General features: G+C 45.8%; 1 protein-coding gene across 2 annotated transcripts in view; it reads right to left on the bottom strand.

Moving 5' to 3' along the window:
* Positions 1-247: 247 nt before the first annotated feature.
* The window catches only part of SORBS2 (sorbin and SH3 domain containing 2), a 610,065-nt gene continuing 588,270 nt past the window's right edge, over positions 248-22,042 (bottom strand). For both annotated transcript variants that reach the window (XM_030191487.1, XM_030191488.1), the window contains 2 exons: positions 9,996-10,102; positions 248-2,278 (listed from right to left, as the gene is read on the bottom strand). In XM_030191487.1, the coding sequence (XP_030047347.1) occupies positions 2,217-2,278; positions 9,996-10,102 (169 nt within the window). In that variant the 3' untranslated portion in view covers positions 248-2,216. The remainder of the gene's footprint in view (positions 2,279-9,995; positions 10,103-22,042) is intronic.

Here is a 22,042-nt window from a genome sequence, read left to right as displayed (position 1 = left end):
CCTTCATTCAGTCTCATACTTCTCCTTTCTCTGCATTATTTTCTTTCCTTGTCATTCTCATCTCTTTAGTCCTTTCCTGAGAGCCCTACCTCTTTTTTTCCAGAGGCATGCATCTCAGGTATCAGAAGAGACGTCCTTGGCAAAGGTGATGCAATGCGATTTCAGATCAGAAGCTGTTGTTGTCAGGACTAATATGCACAGCAAATAGTAACCACAAGACAAAACATGCTGGGAAAAAGTATTGTATACGTCAGGCAAAATTTATTAGAAGTCTATTCAAGAAAAAAAACCACAAACACCCTTTGCTTGTAAGAATTCAAAGTCAGTTACCTGAAATTCAGGTCTGAAAAAGTTTTCCTTCCTAATCGCATAAAGAGTAGAAACAGTACATGTTTAAATATTACAGGCAACAGATACCGAAATCTTCCCTCATAAACAGCATCAAATATAAGTATTCAGTTCACAGCAAAGCTGCATGCACTTGGCCTAATTCAAAAGTCAAGCCTCAGACGTATAAGCTTTCTTTTCCTCATGAAATGTGCAGCAGAAAGGTGCACTGCAAAGCAGATGCTTACCTTGTTTCAGTAATAAAGACATATATACAGTTTGATTTGGCTGGTAAACGTGTAATTTTTTTTTCAAATTCAGAAAATATTTGCATAAAATGCTATTTTATAGCATTACACTATCCAAGTATCACTGTGGGCAGTATGCTGGGTGAATGGAAAATACTTAAAAAAAATGTTTTTTAGTTTTAGTGCTGTCTGTCTGAAGGACAACAACCAAATAAAGAATTTAGTTTTTTTTAACTTAACCGATTCATGGTTCTATACAAAAAAAAGGCTTACATATATACAAAATGCTACAGACTACATACAAGGTGTTATTTACCAGAGAAGAAATACAATAATAACTTTTATTGTCTGATAAGGTGCCAAAGAAGCCAAATGTATACTATTCTCATCATGTCATTGGGCTTGACCTAACAAGGACTTGCTTCCAACAGATCTGATAAACCAGGTCCATAATATTCATCCTCTTCCTGTCTCCGAAGCTTACTATTGGGAAGATAAATGAATGGTTTAAATAATAGTCTACTACAATCACAAAATATAACAACAGTGTAACAGGCTTAATACTTATCACTTGTGTTTCCTTTCTCGCACTGCTACATGTCTAAAACAAGCACTTGCAAGTTATGGCACCGCTGACCTTTCACTTAAACATCTAGGTAATAATGTGGTGAAATATAGGCTACTGTGTACTACTCAGAAAAAGATACTATCTGTGGATATCTTACCCTGTGACCACATTAGTCTAAAATGTTAAATTAACACTGTCTCTTGAGCTTAGTTGTTAAAGAAGAAATTCCTCACTGCTGCTGTCATAATTCCAATGCACTAGTGAATATGGATAAAGAATGGTAATTCAATTTTATACCATAAAGGTTTTTTTTTTTGCCATGTCTTGTGCCCTCACTGCTATGAAAAATCATCTTCATATTTGAACCTTTTACACTTTTTTTTTTTTTTAGGAAAAGCATCCGAGCTTTAGTTGAGAATCCATCAACACTTTCACACTTGCCTCTGTCACAATTCTCTGTGAAGTCATCAGTGTTCTTCTCACTTACAACTAGACCCTCAGTGTGCACTGTGCAGACATCCTACATAACTCTTGCTCTTTTGCAAACCGCCAGATAGAGTGAATATAGGATGGTAAAGGTGAACACAACAAATACCATTAAAAGTAAACATGTGAAAATTCCACACTGTTATTTTTTCAAACATAAAAGCCCAAAACTTCCCCCAACCCAACCACCTTCTCTCCACTACATAATACATGATGGTCATGCTTCCATAGAGTTTCCAAACAGTACCAAAAAAAAAAAAGCCTCAAAGATAAGATTTTTTTCCTTCACAGTTTGTCCTCTGTATAAGGCTAGTTGAGGTCTTCATGGTAGTGTGTCCCAGAGAGAAAATGGTCCAAGAAAGAACGCAGGAGAAATGCCTTCACAGTGGAACAATCCCCTGGCTTTGTAAAACACTACTTATCCACGCTGTATTCTTTGCTGTATACTGCTGGGACATTTTGGCAAACAGTGATTGCAACTAGATAATGACTGCTATTTGAAACCATAAAGCAAGAAAACAGAAGTGTATTTCTTAGCAACTTTAGGTGGACGTGCTTCAGAGAGGTGGCATAAATAAGCAGAAAAGTCACACTTTTTTGACATAGTTTCCAGGGAAAGTACCAAAGAATCGGTTTCGTCGGGAAGTTCCTGAAAAGGAGGGCAAATGAAGAAAGATGATGATAGTGAGGACAATGAGATGTGGTGGTTATTTAAAATAGATATCTATCTATGCATATACCATAAACACATAAACATAAGTACTCATCTATCTATCTATCTATCTCTGTTATGTATAAAATAGATATAAATATACATGGTGTCCAGAAAAAACAGGACCCTAACATTTTTCCAAATAACCCCAAAACAAATGTACTATTACTAAAAAAATTATTGAGAGGTGTTATTGCAAGATGCTGTAAAACTGGATGATCGCTGTTTTCAAAATAACATCATTCAGGAAGTGACTACTAAGATCCATTTTAGAATGATGGCGTTTAGCGAAGAAGATTAAAGTTGCCATTACATTTTTGCGAGAAAATAAGGCATAAAGTGATTGCTAAGAGAACTTCCTGATAAAAGTTGGACTAATGTGTTTTCAAAGATCCTACTAAGGGCCCTGTTTACTAAACTGTGCTATAGGCACACTAACATTTTTAGCCCATGCTAAAATTAGCGCACGCTAATGCTAGAGACACCTGTATGGGTGTCTCTAGAGTTAGCGAACGCTAAAAACGCTAGCACAGCTTAGTAAACAGGGCCACATTTTTAAACAATTGCAAAGAATTTTGAAACTATGTAAGGGGTCCCATTTTTTCCAGACACTCTGTAGATATAGATGCACAGATATAAATATACAGATATTCATGCAGTCAGCATTTTAAAGCTGCAGGAATCCTGCAGTCAATTTGTGCATACTGGGGATAATTTTCTCTTGGTTTTGCACTGTATGTATGGTAATATTTGCACATAAACTGCTACATACAAATCACCCCCTTTTGAAAGCATGTGTGATGGCAAAAAAGTGTGTACTTTTATGTGACTCTGGTAGAGGGATGTTCAGTGGCAGAGTTAGGTGACGTATGGTTGGAGTTGTTATTAAGTGCTGGGCAGACTTATATGGTCTGTGCCAGAGCCAGTGGTGGGAGGCGGGACTGGTGGTTGGGAGGCGGGGATAGTACTGGGCAGACTTATACGGTCTGTGCCAGAGCCAGTGGTGGGAGGCGGGACTGGTGGTTGGGAGGCGGGGATAGTGCTGGACAGAATTATACGGTCTGTGCCAGAGCCGGTGGTGGGAGGCGGAGCTGGTGGTTGGGGAGGCGGGGTTAGTGCTGGTTAGACTTACACGGTCTGTGCCCTGAAGAGGACAGGTACAAATCAAAGTAGGGTATACACAAAAGTAGCACATATTTGTTGGGCAGACTGGATGGACCGTGCAGGTCTTTTTCTGCCATCATCTACTATGTTACTATGTATGTTATTATGCATTCTTTTTAAAGTACACACCTTCGCATGTAGATTTACACCGGCTCCCAAGCTGGTGCAAATGCTGTGTGCTCACTATAGCCACAATTTCATCGGCTTTTGAGGGGCAATTTTGTAAAGACACGTGGAGGCAGATTTAGAAAGGATGGCCAACTCAGAATAAGGACGTCCAAGTCTGTATGTCACGTATGGGCATCTGTTTTTCACGCAGTATAGACCAGCATCTGCCAACATACTGTACAGCCTGCTCTAAAATACATGAGAAATGGACGTCCATGTGCTGGCGACATCCAGCATGAATATCCATTGACAAAATGAAACGCCCAACTATGAATGAGGAAAAAACAAGGGACATGGACGTCTTTGTGGCAGTAAAGGAGCATACATGTTATAAAATGACCACAGACATCAATGTGGAAAAGTAGCCTAATGGTTAGATCAGCTGGATGATAGTTCAAATCCCACTGCAACCCTTTATAATTTTCTTTATTTTTTTTTTTAATTGTGAGCTCTCCAGGGACACAAAGAGTACCTATTGTGACTTCTTTTACTCCCTTCAGTGAAGAACTGCTGAATCGGAGCGTCTTTCTCTAACCTGGACATGCCAAGTACCAGGTACAAATAACAACATCCATTTTTTTGGACGTAGGCATCCCTCCTCCTTCTGAAATCAGAGTTGGACATTCAAATTTTGGCCCTCCTTAGTCCCGCCCAAACACACCTAGACCACACACCCCTTGCCATAAGGAGGTACTGCAGTTTAGATATTCATATCCTGGCTCTATAAAATCAGGATTTGGACGTCCATGCAATATGGATGTCTAAATGCTGATTTTCAGATGTCCAAAACATGAACAGAGCTTCTCAGATAAGGGCCATAGGAACCTATCTATTTTTATAAAACAGGTGCCCTGCTTGGCATCCCAACCTCAGTGCCCTGTCATAAAATTGCACTCATTAGTTTGTGACAAGATGTGGAGGGGCATAATGAATGCGAACGCCCATCTCCATGGGCGACTATTTCCGAAAATGAGTACATGAAGGGGCGGACCAGACCGTATTTTGGAAAAAAATGGGCGTCCATCTTTCAGTTCGAAAATACGGTTTGTACGGACCAAATGTGCCATGGATTCAGTCGTTTGTGAGCTGGGCGTTTGTTTTTTTTTAGCGATAATGGAAACTAAAAACGCCCAGCTCACAAACGTCCTAATCCAAGCCATTTGGTTGTGGGAGTGGCCAGGATTCATAATACACTGGCCCCCCTGACATGGCAGGACACCAACTGGGCACCCTAGAGGTCAGTGCGGTGGACTTCAGAAACTGCTCCCACATGCATAGCTCCCTTACCACGGGTGCAGAACCCCCAACCCCCCTCCCCCAAAACCCACTACCCACAAATGTACAACACTACCGTAGCTCTTAGGGGTGAAGGGGGCACCTACCTGTGGGTCAGTGGGTTTTGGAGGGCTCCCATTTTACCAGCACAAGTGTTACAGGTGGGAGGGGGATGAGCCTGGGTCCGCTGCCTGAAGTGCACTGCGGCACCCACTAAAAGTGCTCCAAGGACCTGCATACATGTAGGCCTCTAGGACTTGTTGCTGTATAACCTTGGCACACCAGTTGACACCTGAAGACTAATCGCTCCGAAAACATCCTTTATTGGAATAAGCACGTTTAGTTAACTGCAGATCAGAGGTTGTGCCTCACTGGCAACGAGTCTCCCTGGTACTGAGATTAGCAGTAGGTCAGAGCTGGCAGAATGCTGTACAATGCCCTCTTTCAGCAACATTCAAGGTAAGAACTAGGTTCTGTAACGTGGCTAAGACATGAAAGGAATCTAAAACTGGCTTACAAAAATGGCCACTACCTCATGGAATACCGGAAACAAAACAGGGCACACTCTGACCCAGTAGGCAGGGGGAAAAGCACCATGGGAGTAGAGCCTACCACCTACCAACATCGTGAGCATTTAACACAAGCTAGAGGAATCACGGAGCCCAATACCCTACATCCACCACAATGCATTGCTGATGTGACTCTGCAGTGCACATAACAGAAAAGGTGTCACACTCACCCGAGACCCACATCAGAACCAAGGAAAGGCTGTCACAGGATACAACACATTCTGCTGTCATGGAGGTGGGTACGGCATTTGAGGCTGGCATAGAGGCTGGCAAAAAAGGTTTTTCAAGTGGGTTTTTTTGGTGGGAGGGGGTTAGTGACCACTGGGGGAGTCCGGGGACGTCATCCCCGATTCCCTCTGGTGGTCATCTGGGCAGTTGGGCCATTTGTTTGGGACTTGTTCGTGAAAAAACAGGGTCCAAAAAAAGTGACCCAAATTCGTGCTAAAAACGCCTTTCTTTTTTGATTATCGGCCGAGGACACCCAACTCTCCTCATCCGATAACCATGCCACAGTCCCGCCTTCACCACGCCTCCGACAACTTGGTCGTTCCGCAACAGATTGCAGTTGAAGCCGCCCAAAATCGGCTTTCGATTATACCGATTTGGGCACTCATGGGAGAAAGACGCCTATCTCCCAATTTGGTTCGAAATATGGGCGTCTTTCTCTTTCGAAAATAAAGCTGGATAGTCAATTCAGATTAGAATGCACTGTAACAGTGAAATGTGCAATTCATCATAAATATCTGCAAGCTGCTGCAGATTCCGTGATGTTTTAAGGGACCTCTACTGTAATACAGTATATATGCAGTTAGGAAATGTCAGAAAGAAAGTGGACTATTGGTTCTCTAGTGGGTGGCAGTTTGACATGATTTACAGTATATTTTCCTAAAGCCATATTGTATAGACTGTTGCCTTACAATTAAAAAATGCTGGCACCTTTGAGAAAGAATAAAAATCTTCAGAGGAAATAGTTCCCTCAGCCTCCAGCATTAGGAAACTTAACCCCTTGTTTACGAAGCTGCGTTAGTGGCTACCATGCCGCTGATGCTAACACATCCATTCCTTTGAAGGGTTGTGTCGGGCATCTGCTGCGCAGCAGCTGCTAGCGTGGCTTAGTAACAGGGGGGGGGGGGGGTTAAATCTGCTGACAGTCAATATGCCCTTCCTAAAGGTTAAATGCTTTTCCACGCATCAATTTGTATTTGCAATGTACTGGTAGATGTATATTTACACCCCCACTTAGAACACAAGACCTCTGCAGACAGGAAATACCTATGGCCTGAATGACTTCCTTTTGGCTAGCAATACAAAGGAATGAGCTAAATCCAAATTTTTACATGTAGAAGGAATTTTGAAAAGGGGCATCCACTGTAAGCAGCAACTGACAGCAGAGATGACCCAATGGCCAGGTGTAGTTGAGATTATTTCTAAAACCTTTACTAAGTAAGTTGACATAAATCATGCAATAAAATACATGACCTTCAAAGAAGGTCTTTTATTCCTGGAGACATCATCCGTCATTTTTGCTTGTATTAGGCCCTACTGTAAGAGAATTGTCAGGTATCTATTGTAGAGCGTTTTTATAAAGACAAGTAGGCGCCTACTGGTCTTTCTAAAACATAAGAACATAAGCATCACAATACTGGGCCAGACCGATGGTCCATCTAGTCCAGTATCCCACTTTCAGCAGTGGCCAATCCAGGTCATAAGTACCTGGCAGAAACACAATTAGTAGCAACATTCCATGCTACCGATTCCATGGCAAGCAGTGGCTTCCCTCATTGTCCATTTCAATAACAGACGATGGACTTTTCCTCCAGGAACTTATCCAAACCTTTTTAAAGCCCAGATATGCTAACCACTGTTACCACATCCTCCAGCAGCAAGTTCCAGAGCTTAACTATTATTTGAGTGAAAAAAATATTTCTCCTATTTGTTTAAAAGTGTAAGTAGGAGAAAGTGCAAAAAGCAGGGGACACTCATTGAAGTTACATGGAAAGATCTGTGCCTAAATTTACGTGCCGCCTGGAAAAAGGGGGCGTGGTTTTGAGTTATGTGCATAATTATAGAATATGGATGCTCCGTACATAATTTAGGTGTGGGCATTTGCATCACATTTTCATTGGTGCAAATGGCGGTGTCTAAATTTATGCGCGACCATCTCCACTTAAGCATTATTCTATAGATCATGCCAAACTTTAGGCGCAGCTTATAGAATACCACTTAAGCGGGATTTTTTTGGGTGCTGATTTTTAGGTGCCATTTATAGAATCTAGCCCTTACAGTTTGTGTCTTTATAAAATAGCAAAGCAGCTGAAATTGTGGCTGAAATGCAGCTGCATACATTTGAAGCCGGGGTAAATGCACATGCCTGGAGTACATGCCTAAGTGAGTACTGTATAGGGTTCTACTTTGTGACTCCGCTTATGCTCTACCCAAACTCCTCCCCTGGACAAGCCTATCCTTGGATTGCATAAAAGTATGCACCTTCTTGTCACTGTTGTGTACTTTTATGAATGGGGTGATTTTGTAAGATGCCTTTTTATGTACACAGAAGGGGGTAAGGAGTAGGGTGATGCATTTGATATACTGTCTTTCTATGGTACAACTAACAAGGTTTGTGCATGACAAATCCGTTATAAAATTACCCCCAAAATGGATTACTAAAATTGTGTGATTCAGCATAATGCCCCAGATTCTATAAAATTGCCCACATTGGGTATGATCCTGACATATGTGTGCAAATTAGTAATAAACCATTAACAATCAATAATTGGATAACAATTATTGATGTTAATTGGTACTAATTGAGATTTGTGCATGCATCTGTCTGCATGATATTCTAGAACACTGGGCACCTAATCCCATAGTGCTCAACCCCAAAGGGGGCATGGCCATGAGAGGGGCATGGGTAGGTCAGGGGCTTACCGAACATTTTGGTGCAGTGGTATAGAATACTTGGAATGTGTGCCAAACTTGGGTGTTAGTATTTATGCCGGTTTTCAGCAGATGTAAGCAGGGGCGTAGCCAGACTTCGGCGGGAGGGGGTCCAGAGCCCAAGGTGAGGGGGCACATTTAGTTCCCCCCCCCAGCGCCGCTGCCTCCCGCCATTGCCGACCCCCCCTCCCCACCGCCACCACCACCAACTTTGACCCCCCCTGCCGACGACCCTCTCGACCCCCCCTCCAGCCGCCAACCCGCCGTCGTCTACCTTCGCTGGAGGGGGACCCCAACCACCGCCAGCCAAGGTCCTCTTCTTCCGGTGCAAGGCTTCATTCTGTTTCTGAGTCTGGCGTCCTGCATGTTGTATGTGCAGGACGTCAGACTCAGAACAGAACGAAGCCTTGCGCTGGAAGAAGAGGACCTCGGCTGGTGGGGGCTGGGGTCCCCCACTAGCAAAGGTAGGCGACAGCGGGGGGGGGGGGGGGGTCGAGAGGGTCGTCAGCAGGGGGGTCCAGGGCCAAATCTACGGAGGCCCAGGCCCCCGTGGCCCCACGTAAGCTACGCCACTGGATGTAAGTCCTAGTGCCAAAAGAATGGGAGTGGAAATTGGCTATACGAGGTATTTTACAAAGGGTGCTCAGCCCAAAGCGTCTTTTATAGAATAGTGTTAAGCACCAATTTTTTTTCCGGTGCCAAAGTTTGAGTGCCATTTACTGAATCTGACATAATAGGCAGTAATGCCCTCTAATACAGTCAACTGTTAACATAGCAGCAACAAGTGACAGGATGATCTCAGACCACATAACAAACTGGTTACCTGTTTTCTATGTATACAGGTAGCAAATCTGCATTCTGATTGATACATAAATAGGCCGGTTCATATTCAATCCCTCAGTGGTCAGCAGTTTTTTAAATGCCCACAGCCATGGATAGAACTAGGCCCCGGTATTTAATACTGGACCATGTCTGGGCATCAGCATTGAATATCGGTCTCTAACTGGATTGTGTCAGGCCACTGGGCTTTATGCGGGTCCTGGCCAATATTCAACTGGGACCCGCGTAATATCAGCCGGGATCGCTGAAGTGCTGTGTCCAAGTCCCCCACCCCCTGACAAGAAAGCAGCCCCCATTCCCAGACCCAGCTTTGTCTCTTGGCAGCCCTGCTGAACATCGGCATCTGGGCAGGCACAAGCTCTCCTGCCCATTTAAATTGCTTTGAATATCGATCCCAAGGTTTATTCATTGATGATTACCTGCTAGGACACAATACACTAACAGTGCTTACCAGATATCATTTTCAATTAATATATTGTCTTTAAAGACATTTTAATTAAACAGATAATTGGGAGCTTTGTCATAGCAAAAATGTACTCTATATCTTCAGGGCCATCTTATTCCCTTTAGAGTTTCAAACCCTCTCATATCCTTGCTTGACTGATAATGAACAACTGGTTCAATATCCTACAAACTTTTATAGTGAATATTGTGACGTCCTCTACTAGAAAACCACAGCATGCCACTTGTGATAAACATACCTACAAACCACCCATCATCACACTTTTCCATGACATCAATGACATCTCCCTCTCTCAACTCAAGCTCATCTTCATTTCGAGGAGTGTAATTATAGAGAGCCTGAAACCTTGAGAAAAAAAAAAAAATGATTATGCCAAAACAATATCTCAATCTAGTAGATTGTAAGAGTAGTACTATTAATATCAAATATCTTGATTAGCTATTTGAAATCTTTCATTAGCAAGTAAGACATTAGATCTCATGTCCTTATTTAAGTCCATCAAACGTTTTGTTGAGCTGTGTGTCCCACAAATTCAAAATTACCCTCGGATTCTACAAAGCTCACCCGAATTTGGGCATGATCCTGAGATGCGTGTGCAACTTAATTGGTTAACGAGCCATGAACAAGCAATAACTGGACGCTAACAATTGATTATTGATGTAAATTGGCACCAACTAGGAATTGAGTACACATCTATAACACTGGGCACCCAAATCCCATTGCACGTAACCCAAAAGGGGGCACAGCCATGGGAGGGGCATGGCCAGGTCAGGGGCAGTCCAAAAATTTGGGTGCAATGGTATAGAATACTGGGGATACACACCCAACTTGCTTGTCAAGATTTACATCTGGTTTCAGCAGGTGTAAGTCTTTACACCCACAGTTGGGTGTGGGAATCGGCTATTCTATAAAGGGTGCTCAGCCAGGAATGTCCTTTATAGAATAGCACTGAGCACCGACTTTTTCCGGTGACGATTTTTGAGCACTGAATCTGGCCCTAAATGCTTACATCAATCCATCAGCCTTAAAAAGAAACATAGATAGGAAGAAACGCTTTGAAAGAAGAACCTATAATGTACATAAAACAATATTTCAGCATTATCAAACTGAAAATTGACTTTGTTGAACTGCTTTGACTTGGGTCATGGTGATATATAGTATATTCATTAAATTGTTGAATTACTAGGGGCCTTTTTACTAAGCTGCAGTAAAAAATGGGCTTAGCGTGTCCTAATGCAGGACTTTCCCCACGCTAAGCCCATTTTTACTGTAGGGATAATATAGGACATTTTCTATTTTTTGTTTTTCAGGTCCTGTGCCAGTTGAAAAATTAGCGTGCTGGACTTGCATCAAAAATAACATGGGAGCACTTACCACCTCCTATTTAGGAGGCACCAAGAGCTTCTGTATTAAGACCGTGTTATCAAGTTAGCCTTAGGGGGCCTTTTATAAAGGCACGCTAGCGTTGCTAATGATTAGCGCACGCTAAATGCTAGAGATGCCCATAGAAATACATGTTATTCACAAAAAACCACCAAAAGAGAAGATGTGGGGACTATTAAATAATATACATAAACATGTCCCAGACATCAATATGGAGCACAGGTCATAATAAGTAACATTCTAATATCTGGAGAGCATCAGATCTAACTGCCTCACACAACCATCAGAACAAACATTGTTCCATCGCAATAAGCGAAATGGTGTGGTGCAAATCCTCATGAGCTCTCCTCATTATTTTACAACTATTTGTTTCATTCTCATTTTGCTTTTTTTTTAAACATTGTTTGTTCTGATGGTTGTGTGAGGCAGTTAGATCTGATGCTCTCCAGATATTAGAATGTTACATAAAAATACATGGGCATCTCTAGCGTTTAGCACAAGCTTAATTTTAGCGCACCCTAAAAATGTTAGCATGCCTTTGTAAAAGGGGCCCTTAGTGTGTAAATACAAGGGAAGCATATACACTGGCAAGGCTCCCACTTATGAGGTAAATTTTTAGCCTACAGCAGAGTGATCCTGCTAGGTGTGTTAATTTGCCACAGGCATTACTGCACCAAGGAATGGCAGTAGAAGCTGCCTCTGTGTGTGTGTCAAAGAGGATTCTCAGAGGAGGAACTCTCAAAAGCTAAGAGATTTCAAACCAATGGGCCAATGCTCAAAACCTAATGCCGGCGCTAGAAGCAATTAGCACTAGACTAATGCTGGCACTAATGTGGAAGAATGCTCAGAAGGCTCTAGTGCAGGAAACAACATTCACACTAAAGATTAGTGCAAAGTGTATTTAAATGTAGGCAAGCGGATGTAAATGAGGTTATTAGCTATTCCAATGCTCAGAGAAATAGTGCACAAAAAATCCCTGCTTGAACGCCAGAAATTACCGCCAGCTCCGAGGTTGCATTGAGGGGTTAGAAGAGAGAATTTCTCATGAATTTCCTTATAAAACCTGCTGGTTTGTATTCATTTGAAAGAGGAAAGAAGGCCATGCAAGATTCTGAGTGCTGGTGGTCAGGAACAAATGTGTGGGAGTCCGAGCAAAACTGAAAGTGGAAGCGAAGATTGGCACATTTTTCTGTGCTTAAATATAAGCTTTTCAAGTGAAAATAAATTTGAAAACCTTATATTTAAGGTGCAGAAGAACAGCACTGATGTATGCATGCACTGCAGGGTTTGAATGGGCAGGAGCACAAGAGCTTTACTTACTGCAAAACTGTTGTGCGCATGCACCAGGCACGTTCCTCCCCCTTGCACATCACGCATATCATTTGCATGCTGTTAATGTTGAGTATTGGGAAGTTATGTTTGTACGCTGATTCTGCAGTATTTTCCGGCATTGTTCCCTAGAGCACCAGAGTTCTGAGCATTGGCCAACAGGAGAAGTGTCAAGTTCCTGCTTGGGAAAGAGAATCAGCAACTGTACCAATAAAGGGTGAGTCCAACAGCTGTGAATATCTCTACTTTTAGGAGTGTGGAAGATTAAAAAAAATGCAGCACCCCATGTTGTAAATTCAGTGAGGGAATTCTAAAACTGGGTGCCTCCATTTAGGTGCCCTTAGGCTGCATGGTAGGTGTCTAGGTTCCGTTATTTATTACTAGCATAACGCAGTATCCCCATGCATAACATTTAGATGCCCTGGCAGCTAAAAGCAGGAGGGAGATTTACAGAATTTTGTATCCGCCTATGTGGGTACATAAGTGTGAGCCCCACCTATGTCCTGCCCATACCCACCTCTGTGTATGCCGCCTTGCTATGGAGACAATTGTTCATTTAGGTGTCCTGATGTTGTGTGGTGATAGCCTATTTGATAATGTCACCTGGGCACTGAGATTCTGTTACAGAATACTAGGGTAATCTGGCATTGGTGCACCTTACATGTGAAGACTGGAGGGATATATGAGAGAATGTGTGAAGAATGCGGGGCTACATGAGAGAGAGTCTGGGTGAAGGCCGGGGGGTACAGGAGAGAAATACTGAGTGAAAGCCAGGGGGAGTACATGAGAGAGAACTGGGTGAAGGCTGGGGGGGGGGGGGTACATGAAAGAGAGAAAGGCTGGGAGGGGGCATGGGAGCGAGAACATGAGTATGTGCGTGCATGTATGTCTTAGCCCTCTGGATCTTATGAAATATTGTATGGCCACTGATATAAAAATGGTTGGACATGCCTGATGTAAGTGTACATGTACCTATGAAAGTGCTGGTATTCTGTACATTTAAGCGCACAAGTGGCGTGTTCTAGAATTGCCCTTCATGTAAGTTATGCAGATATTTGCAGAATAGTGCCTAGGTGCCCCTCCTAGCACTTATGTGGGTATATGTGGGTATATGTGCACATATATGTGTAAGTACTACCATGCTAAACATTTACACATGTAACGTGCTTGTAAATGCAGGCACCAAGTTTATAGAATTGCTCTTTTGCTGCCAAAGATTACATGAATGTTTGGAAATATTCCAGGAGATACTCAGCCCATGCCAGTCAGTGGTTTTGAAAATTGCTGACAGCTGCAGGTACAATTAGACCTGGATGTTTCATACTGGGCCATTTCCAGGCACCAGCATTTAATATCCAAGTCTTTGGTGGACCCAGCAGCTACACAGCTTATTCAGTCCTACTACCTGCACATCTAACCAGGAAAAGTAAGACTGCATTTCATGCTGTCCTATCTATTTGATTAGGTATGTGGCCACTGGCACTAAATATCACAGGTGACTGCATATCTTCCAGTTCTGCATCGCTTCCAACCCTGGACAGCCCTAGCACTAATCGGAGAGTGCCGTGGCTGTCACACTGGCTTTTTAGCGGCACTGTGAAATTAAGTGCCGCTGAATATCTGGGGATGGCCCACTCAGTAGTTTAAGGGAAGGAGCCCTTAAACCACACTGAACAACAACCCTTTTGTTTTTGGATGGATATCATTTGAGTGAACTACACACATTGTCAAATCATTTACCCTTCAGCAATGTTTCATTGTACCTCGCCTAGATGTTTGGATAGGCAGTTTATAAATGTATTAAATAAACAAATAAACAATAAACTTCATTTTTTGAACACGCCCAACTATTGTGGCCATGGGGCTTGTCTGCCACAGATTAGGGTTACTTGTTTTCCTCGCCTGGTGAAAAGAACCAAGGAATCCTGATGGCCCTTCTGTTCCCAGATATGTCTTTACGTCATGTGAAGAGATGGATCTCAGGCTATATAATTAATGAGTAAACCAATTGAAATGCTGCTATCGTGGAGGGGCATAATTGAACGCGAACGCCTATCTCCAGGGGCGTCTATGTTCGAAAACGGGTACGTGAAGAGGCGGGACAGACCGTATTTTCGAAAAAATGGATGTTTTTCAGCTGGGCGTGTTTTTTTTTGTGATAAAGGAAACTAAAAACGCCCAGCTCAAAAACGTCCTAATCCGAGCCATTTGGTCGTGGGAGGGGCCACGATTCGTAGTACACTCACCCCCCTGACATGCTGGGACACCAACTGGGCACCCTAGAGGTCAGTGCGGTGGACTTCAGACAACGCTCCCACATGCATAGTTCCCTTACTACGGGTGCTGAGCCCCAACCCCCCTCCCCCAAAACCCACTACCCACAAATGTACAACACTACCATAGCTCTTAGGGGTGAAGGGGGCACCTACATGTGGGTACAGTGGGTTTTGCAGGCCTCCCATTTACCAGCACAAGTGTTACAGGTAGGGGGGGATGGGCCTGGGTCCGCCTGGCTGAAGTGCACTGCGGTACCCACTAAAAGTGCTCCAGGGACCTGCATACACGCAGGCCTTTAGGACTTGTTGCTGCTATATAACATTGGCACACCAGTTGACACCTGAAGACTAATCTCTCCGAAAACGTCCTTTATTGGAATAAGCATGCTTTCTCACAGTTAACTGCAGATCAGAGGTTGTGCCCCACTGGCAACGAGTCTCCATGGTACTGAGATGAGCAGTAGGTCAGAGCTGGCAGAATGGTGTACAATGCCCTCTTTCAGCCACATTCAAGGTAAGAACAAAGTTCTGTAATGTGGCTAACACGTGAAAGGGATCTAAAACTGGCTTACAAAAATGGCCACTACCTCATGGACTACCGGAAACAAAACAGGGCACACTCTGACCCAGCAAAAGAAAAAGCACCATGGGAGTAGAGCCTACCAACTACCAACATCGTAAGCATGTGGCACAAGCTAGTGGAATCACGGAGCCCAATACCCTACACCCACCACAATGCATTGCTGATGTGACTCTGCAGTGCCCTTAACAGAAAAGGTGTCACACTCACCTGAGAGCCACATCAGAACCAGGGAAAGGCTGTCAGAGGATAGAACACATTCTGCTGTCATGGGGGTGAGTACGGCATTTGAGGCTGGCATAGAGGCTGGAAAAAAAGTTTGTAAAGTGGGGTTTTTTTGGTGGGAGGGCGTTAGTGACCACTGGGGGAGTCCGGGGAGGTCATCCCCGATTCCCTCCAGTGGTCATCTGGTCAGTTGGGGCACTTTTTTGGGACTTGTTCGTGAAAAAAAAGGGTCCAAAAAAGTGACACAAAATCGTGGTAAAAACGCCTTTTTTTTCGATTATCAGCTAAAGACGCCCATCTCTCCTCGGCCGATAACCACACCTCAGTCCCGCCTTCACCACGCCTCCGACACGCCCCCGTCAACTTTACCCGTTTCTGCGACGGATTGCAGTTGGAAACGCCCAAAATCGGCTTTCAATTATACCGATTTGGGCGCCCACGGGAGAAAGACGCTCATCTCCCGATTTGGGTCGCAATATAGGCGTTTTTCTCTTTCGATTATAAGCTGGATAGTATACTTTCTGGAATCTAATGGATGGCTAGAGAGTTGGATTGAGGGAAAGTGCAGGATGTGGTGCACTTAGATTTCAGCAAAGCCTTTGACACAATTCCATATAGGCAACTTATAATTAAATTGGTACAAGCCCTAAAGTGACTGAATTAGAAATGAGTTAAGTGGAAGGCAACAAAGAGGAATGGTAAATGGCATTCACTCTGAGGATAAGGGCATTACTAGTGGTGTGCCTGAGGGATTGGTCCTTGGTGCAGTTCTGTAAGGTTTGCTATTTGTGGATGATGCCTGGGGGTGATTGTATCTGATCTTAAAGTGGACAAATAGGTGAAAAGGCAACAGTAACAGCCAGAAGGATGCTTGGGTGCATGGGCAGTAGGTACAAGGAGGTGATAATGCCTCTGTATAAGTCTCTGGTGAGATCCATTTAGAGTACTGTGTGCAATTCTAGAGACCACACCCTCAAAAAGATATAAATAGGATGGAGTTGGTCCAGACAGCGGCAACTAAAATGGTCAGTGGTCTTTATCATAAAGTGTATCGGGACAGACTTAAAGATGTCAATATGTATGATTTGGAAGAAGGTAGGAGAGGGGAGATATGATATTTAAATGTCTCTGCCTCCATAGCATAAATGCACAGTTGGCGTGTCTCTTTCAATTGAAATGAAGCTCTGGAACAAGGGAGCACAGGGTGAAGGTGAAAACAGACAGATTCAAGGCATGAAAACAGCCTCCCACGATATTGACCCTTCATCTCTATCCTCCCATGTTTCAAACATCCTCTCTACTGTGGCACCATCCACGTCTGTCAATGAGGCTGTTTCTTCTTACAACAATACTCTATCCTCTGCCTTAGACACTCTTGCACCTTTGATGACCCGCCCTATAAGGCGTACAAAACCCCAACCTTGGCTGACTTCTAATATCCGCTACCTACGTTCCTGTACCCGCTCCGCTGAACGCCTCTGGTGGAAATCTCGGGCCCTTGCTGATTTCTTACACTTTAAGTTCATGCTGACCTCCTTCCAATGGTAAAATTATGTATAATCATACCTGATAATTTTCTTTCCATTAATCATAGCTGATCAATCCATAGACTGGTGGGTTGTGTCCATCTACCAGCAGGTGGAGATAGAGAGCAAACTTTTGCCTCCCTATATGTGGTCATGTGCTGCCGGAAACTCCTCAGTATGTCGATATCAAAGCTCCATCCGCAGGACTCAGCACTTAGAGAATTACACCCACGAAGGGACACTCTGCCCAGCTCACCACCGCCGAAACGGGGGAGGGGAATTAACCCAGCTCATCCCCACACAAGTGGGGGAGGGGAATCCGTCCAGCTCATCCCCGCGGAGCGGGGGAGGGACACCACACCCGCCGATGCGGGGGGATCTGGCTTATCCTGCAACCGCAACCGCGGGAGGAGCTGACTGACCCTAACACCGCCGAAGCGGGAAGGGTACAAAGCTGCCCTACAGCCGCACGAAGCGGGAGGGAGTGCCGGCAGAATTTTAAGTCTCAATCCAGCCCCGTAAAACGGAGGGGAGAGGAATGCAGCAGCTCACTGTAACACAAACTCGTCTTAACTCTTGAAGAATCCAAGTGAAAAAACTTGAACACGAAGTCTTTCTGAAGTAACTGAAGACTAAACCTGAACCTGAAATGCAACCAGAATAAAAACAGTACAGATATCTGGGAGGGGCTATGGATTGATCAGCTATGATTAATGGAAAGAAAATTATCAGGTATGATTATACATAATTTTACCTTCCATATCATCAAGCTGATCAATCCATAGACTGGTGGGATGTACCGAAGCAGTACTCACCCAGGGCGGGACATTGAAATCCCTGACCTCAACACTGAAGCTCCAAACCGGGCCTCCGCCCGTGCAGCCACAGTCAAACGGTAATGCTTGGAGAATGTATGAGCCGAAGCCCAAGTTGCCGCCTTGCATATCTCTTCCAAGGAGACGGATCCGGCCTCTGCCATCGAGGCCGCCTGAGCTCTTGTGGAGTGAGCCTTCAGCTGGATAGGCGGCACCTTCCCCGCGGCCACATAAGCCGCTGCAATGGCTTCCTTGACCCATCTTGCCACTGTAGGCTTAGCAGCCTGCAGACCCTTACGAGGACCTGCACACAGGACAAACAGATGATCTGACTTCCGGAAATCATTGGTCACTTCCAAGTATCTGATGATGACTCGTCTCACATCCAGATATTTAAGAGCAGAGTACTCCTCTGGGTAGTCCTCCCTACGAAAGGAAGGGAGACAGAGCTGCTGATTCACATGGAATCGAGAAACAATCTTGGGCAGGAAGGAAGGCACTGTGCGAATAGTCACTCCTGCCTCAGTGAACTGCAGAAAAGGCTCTCGACAAGAGAGCGCCTGGAGCTCGGAAACTCTTCTGGCTGAAGTGATAGCCACCAAAAAGACTGCTTTCAACGTCAGGTCTTTCAGAGATGCCCTCAACAAGGGTTCAAAAGGCGGCTTCTGCAATGCTCTTAGCACCAGGTTGAGATTCCACGCAGGCACCACTGAGTGCAGAGGAGGGCGCAGGTGATTAACTCCCTTGAGAAAGCGCACCACATCTGGCTGCGAAGCCAGGGAAACACCCTTCAGGCGGCCCCTGAAGCAAGCCAGAGCCGCTACCTGGACTTTAAGGGAACTGAGCGACAGGCCTTTCTCTAGACCTTCTTGCAGGAACGCCAACACTGAAGAAATTGGAGCAGTGAAGGGAGAAAGTGAGCCTGCTTCACACCACGCTGCAAAGATACGCCAAACCCTGGCGTAAGCAGTAGAAGTAGAGCGCTTCCTCGCTCTCAGCATAGTGGCGATGACCTTGTCTGAGAAGCCCTTCTTCCTCAGACGCTGCCGCTCAATAGCCAGGCCGTAAGACCAAAGGGGGAGGGATCCTCCATCACCACGGGACCCTGATGCAACAGGCCCTGCTCCACTGGCAGTCGCAGAGGATCGTCGACTGAGAGCCTGATCAAGTCCGCATACCAGGGACGTCTGGGCCAATCCGGACCCACCAGGATTACCCTGCCGGGATGCTTTGCCACCCGGTCTAGCACCCTGCCCAACATGGGCCAGGGCGGGAACACTACTACTACTATTTAACATTTCTAGAGCGCTACAAAGTGTACGCAGCGCTGTACAAACACAGAAGAAAGACAGTCCCTGCTCAAAGAGCTTACAATCTAATAGACAAAAAGTAAAGCATTTAAATTTAAAATATTTAGCAGTCAAGCACAAGAGAACAGTCACAGAAGGACAGAAGATGTTGAAGGGTGGTCAGTGTGATTAGGTGTAACTCTGGTTGGAGTAGTGGGAGAAGGTGATAGGAGATATACTATAGGATGTCATTCTGAGGCCAGGCTAAGTCTAAAGCAGGAGAAGGTATTCTCTGCAGCCTATCTGTGAGATGGAAAATGCTCTCTGAAGCTGCTGCTATAAGGTAAAATTATGTATAATCATACCTGATAATTTTCTTTCCATTAATCATAGCTGATCAATCCATAGACTGGTGGAACACATAGAGAAGCTCTTGTGTCGGCCACTGTTGGAGAAGAGCATCTACTCCCAGGGATCGAGGGTCCCGTCCTCTGCTGAAGAAGCGCGGCACTTGGCAATTGGCCGATGACGCCATCAGATCTAGGCTCGGCTGGCCCCAGCGCTTCGTGATGTCCAAGAACGCCTGAGCAGATAGCTGCCACTCTCCGGGCTCCAAGGTATGGCGACTGAGAAAGTCCGCCTTGACATTCATGACTCCGGCAATGTGGGCCGCTGAAAGCTGCTCCAGGTTCGCTTCCGCCCACTGGCATAGATTCATAGCCTCCTTGGCTAGAGGGGCGCTCTTGGTACCTCCCTGGCGGTTGACATAGGCCACAGCCGTGGCATTGTCCGACAGAACCCGTACCGGTTTCAACGCCAGTACCGGGATGAACTCCAAAAGCGCCAACCGAATGGCTCTGAGTTCCAGGAGGTTGATAGACCACTTTGCCTCTGCAGGAGACCAGAGTCCCTGCGCTGTCCTTCCCAAACAGTGGGCTCCCCAGCCCGACAAGGAAGTGTCCGTCGTGACGACAATCCACTCTGGGGTCACCAGAGGCATTCCTGCAGACAACTTGTCCATCTGCGTCCACCAGCTCAGCGCCTTGCGCACTGCTGGGCCCAAGGGAAGGCGCACAGCATAATCCTCCGACACCGGAGTCCAGCGCTGCAGCAGAGAGTGTTGAAGTGGTCTCATATGAGCCCTGGCCCAGGGCACTACTTCCATCGTGGCCGTCATAGAGCCCAACAGCTGCACATAGTCCCAAGCCCGAAGAGGAGAGGCTACTAGGAACTGGTTCACCTGAGCCTGAAGCTTGACAATCCGATTGTCTGGCAGGAACACTCTGCCCACTTGGGTGTCGAATCGAACTCCCAGATACTCCAGGGACTGAGTGGGGCGCAGCTGGCTTTTCTCCCAGTTGATGATCCATCCCAGGGAGCTCAAAAGAGCAACCACCCGGTTCACAGCTTTGCCGCACTCTGCATAAGAGGGGGCTCGGATCAACCAGTCGTCCAGATAAGGATGGACTTGTACTCCTTCCTTCCTCAGGAAGGCCGCGATGACCACCATTACTTTGGAGAAGGTCCGCGGAGCAGTAGCCAACCCGAACGGGAGGGCTCTGAACTGGAAGTGTCGGCCCAGTACTGCAAAACGCAGGAAGCGTTGATGAGGAGGCCAGATGGGAATATGCAAGTACGCTTCCTTGATGTCCAAGGATGCCAGGTACTCCCCTGCCTTCACTGCCGCTATAACAGAGCGGAGAGTCTCCATGCGAAAGTGCCGAACTTTCAAGGCCCGATTGACCCCCTTGAGGTCGAGGATAGGCCGGACAGAACCTCCTTTCTTTGGTACCACAAAGTAAATGGAGTAACGTCCCTTGCCAAGCTGATTTTCTGGCACCGGAACGACCGCCCCCAGGCGGATGAGATTGTCCAAGGTCTGCTGCACTGCCACAGCTTTGACCGGAGACTTGCAGGGAGAGAGTACAAACCCGTCTCTTAAGGGTCGGCAGAACTCTAGCTTGTAGCCGTCTCTGATGACTTCCAGCACCCAAGCGTCTGAAGTTATTGTGGTCCACTCGCCCAGAAACGAGGACAGCCGTCCTCCAATCTGCACTGGGGCGTGGACCAAGACCCCGTCATTGGGTACGAGACCCTGGGGGAGGACCGGAGGGAGCACCTCCGGGACGGCGGTCTCTGCGAAAGGAACGCTGCTTGGGGGAGAAGGTCCTCTTAAAGGAAGAGGAGGCAGAAGAGCCCGACTTGCCCGGGCGGTACCGACGGGCTTCCTGAAACCGTCCTCTGGAGGTACCGGGGCGAGCACTAGCTCGAGCCCTGACCTCTGGTAACTTCTTGCCCTTAGACGTGCCGAGATCGGTCACGATTTTGTCCAGCTCGACCCCAAAGAGCAGCTTGCCTTTAAAAGGCAATCTAGCCAGGCGGGATTTAGAGGCGTGGTCAGCAGACCAATGCTTCAGCCAAAGCCACCGCCGCGCAGAGATTGTCTGAGCCATGCCTTTAGCTGAGGCTCTCAAGACATCATACAGCAAGTCTGCCAAATAGGCCAAGCCCGATTCCAGGGCCGGCCAATCATCCCTCAAGGAAGAATCCGAGGGGGAAGCCCGCCGCACCATAGTCAGGCACGCCCTGGCCACATAGGAACCGCAAACTGAGGCCTGCAAATTTAAAGCAGTAGCCTCGTAGGACGACCTTAAAGCCGCCTCCAATCTTCTGTCTTGGGCGTCCTTTAGGGCCGTGCCACCTTCCACCGGCAACGCCGTTTTCTTAGTCACCGCAGTGATTAAAGAATCCACGGTAGGCCACAGATAGGCCTCACGTTCACTCACAGCCAAAGGATAGAGGCGGGACATAGCCCTAGCCACTTTAAGGCTCGCTTCTGGGACATCCCATTGAGCCGAAATT

This window comes from Microcaecilia unicolor, chromosome 2 (genome assembly GCF_901765095.1).
Source record: "Microcaecilia unicolor chromosome 2, aMicUni1.1, whole genome shotgun sequence".
NCBI classification, from domain to species: domain Eukaryota; kingdom Metazoa; phylum Chordata; class Amphibia; order Gymnophiona; family Siphonopidae; genus Microcaecilia; species Microcaecilia unicolor.
Note: the sequence above shows the minus strand (reverse complement) of the source record. Positions and strands in the feature narration are given on the sequence as shown.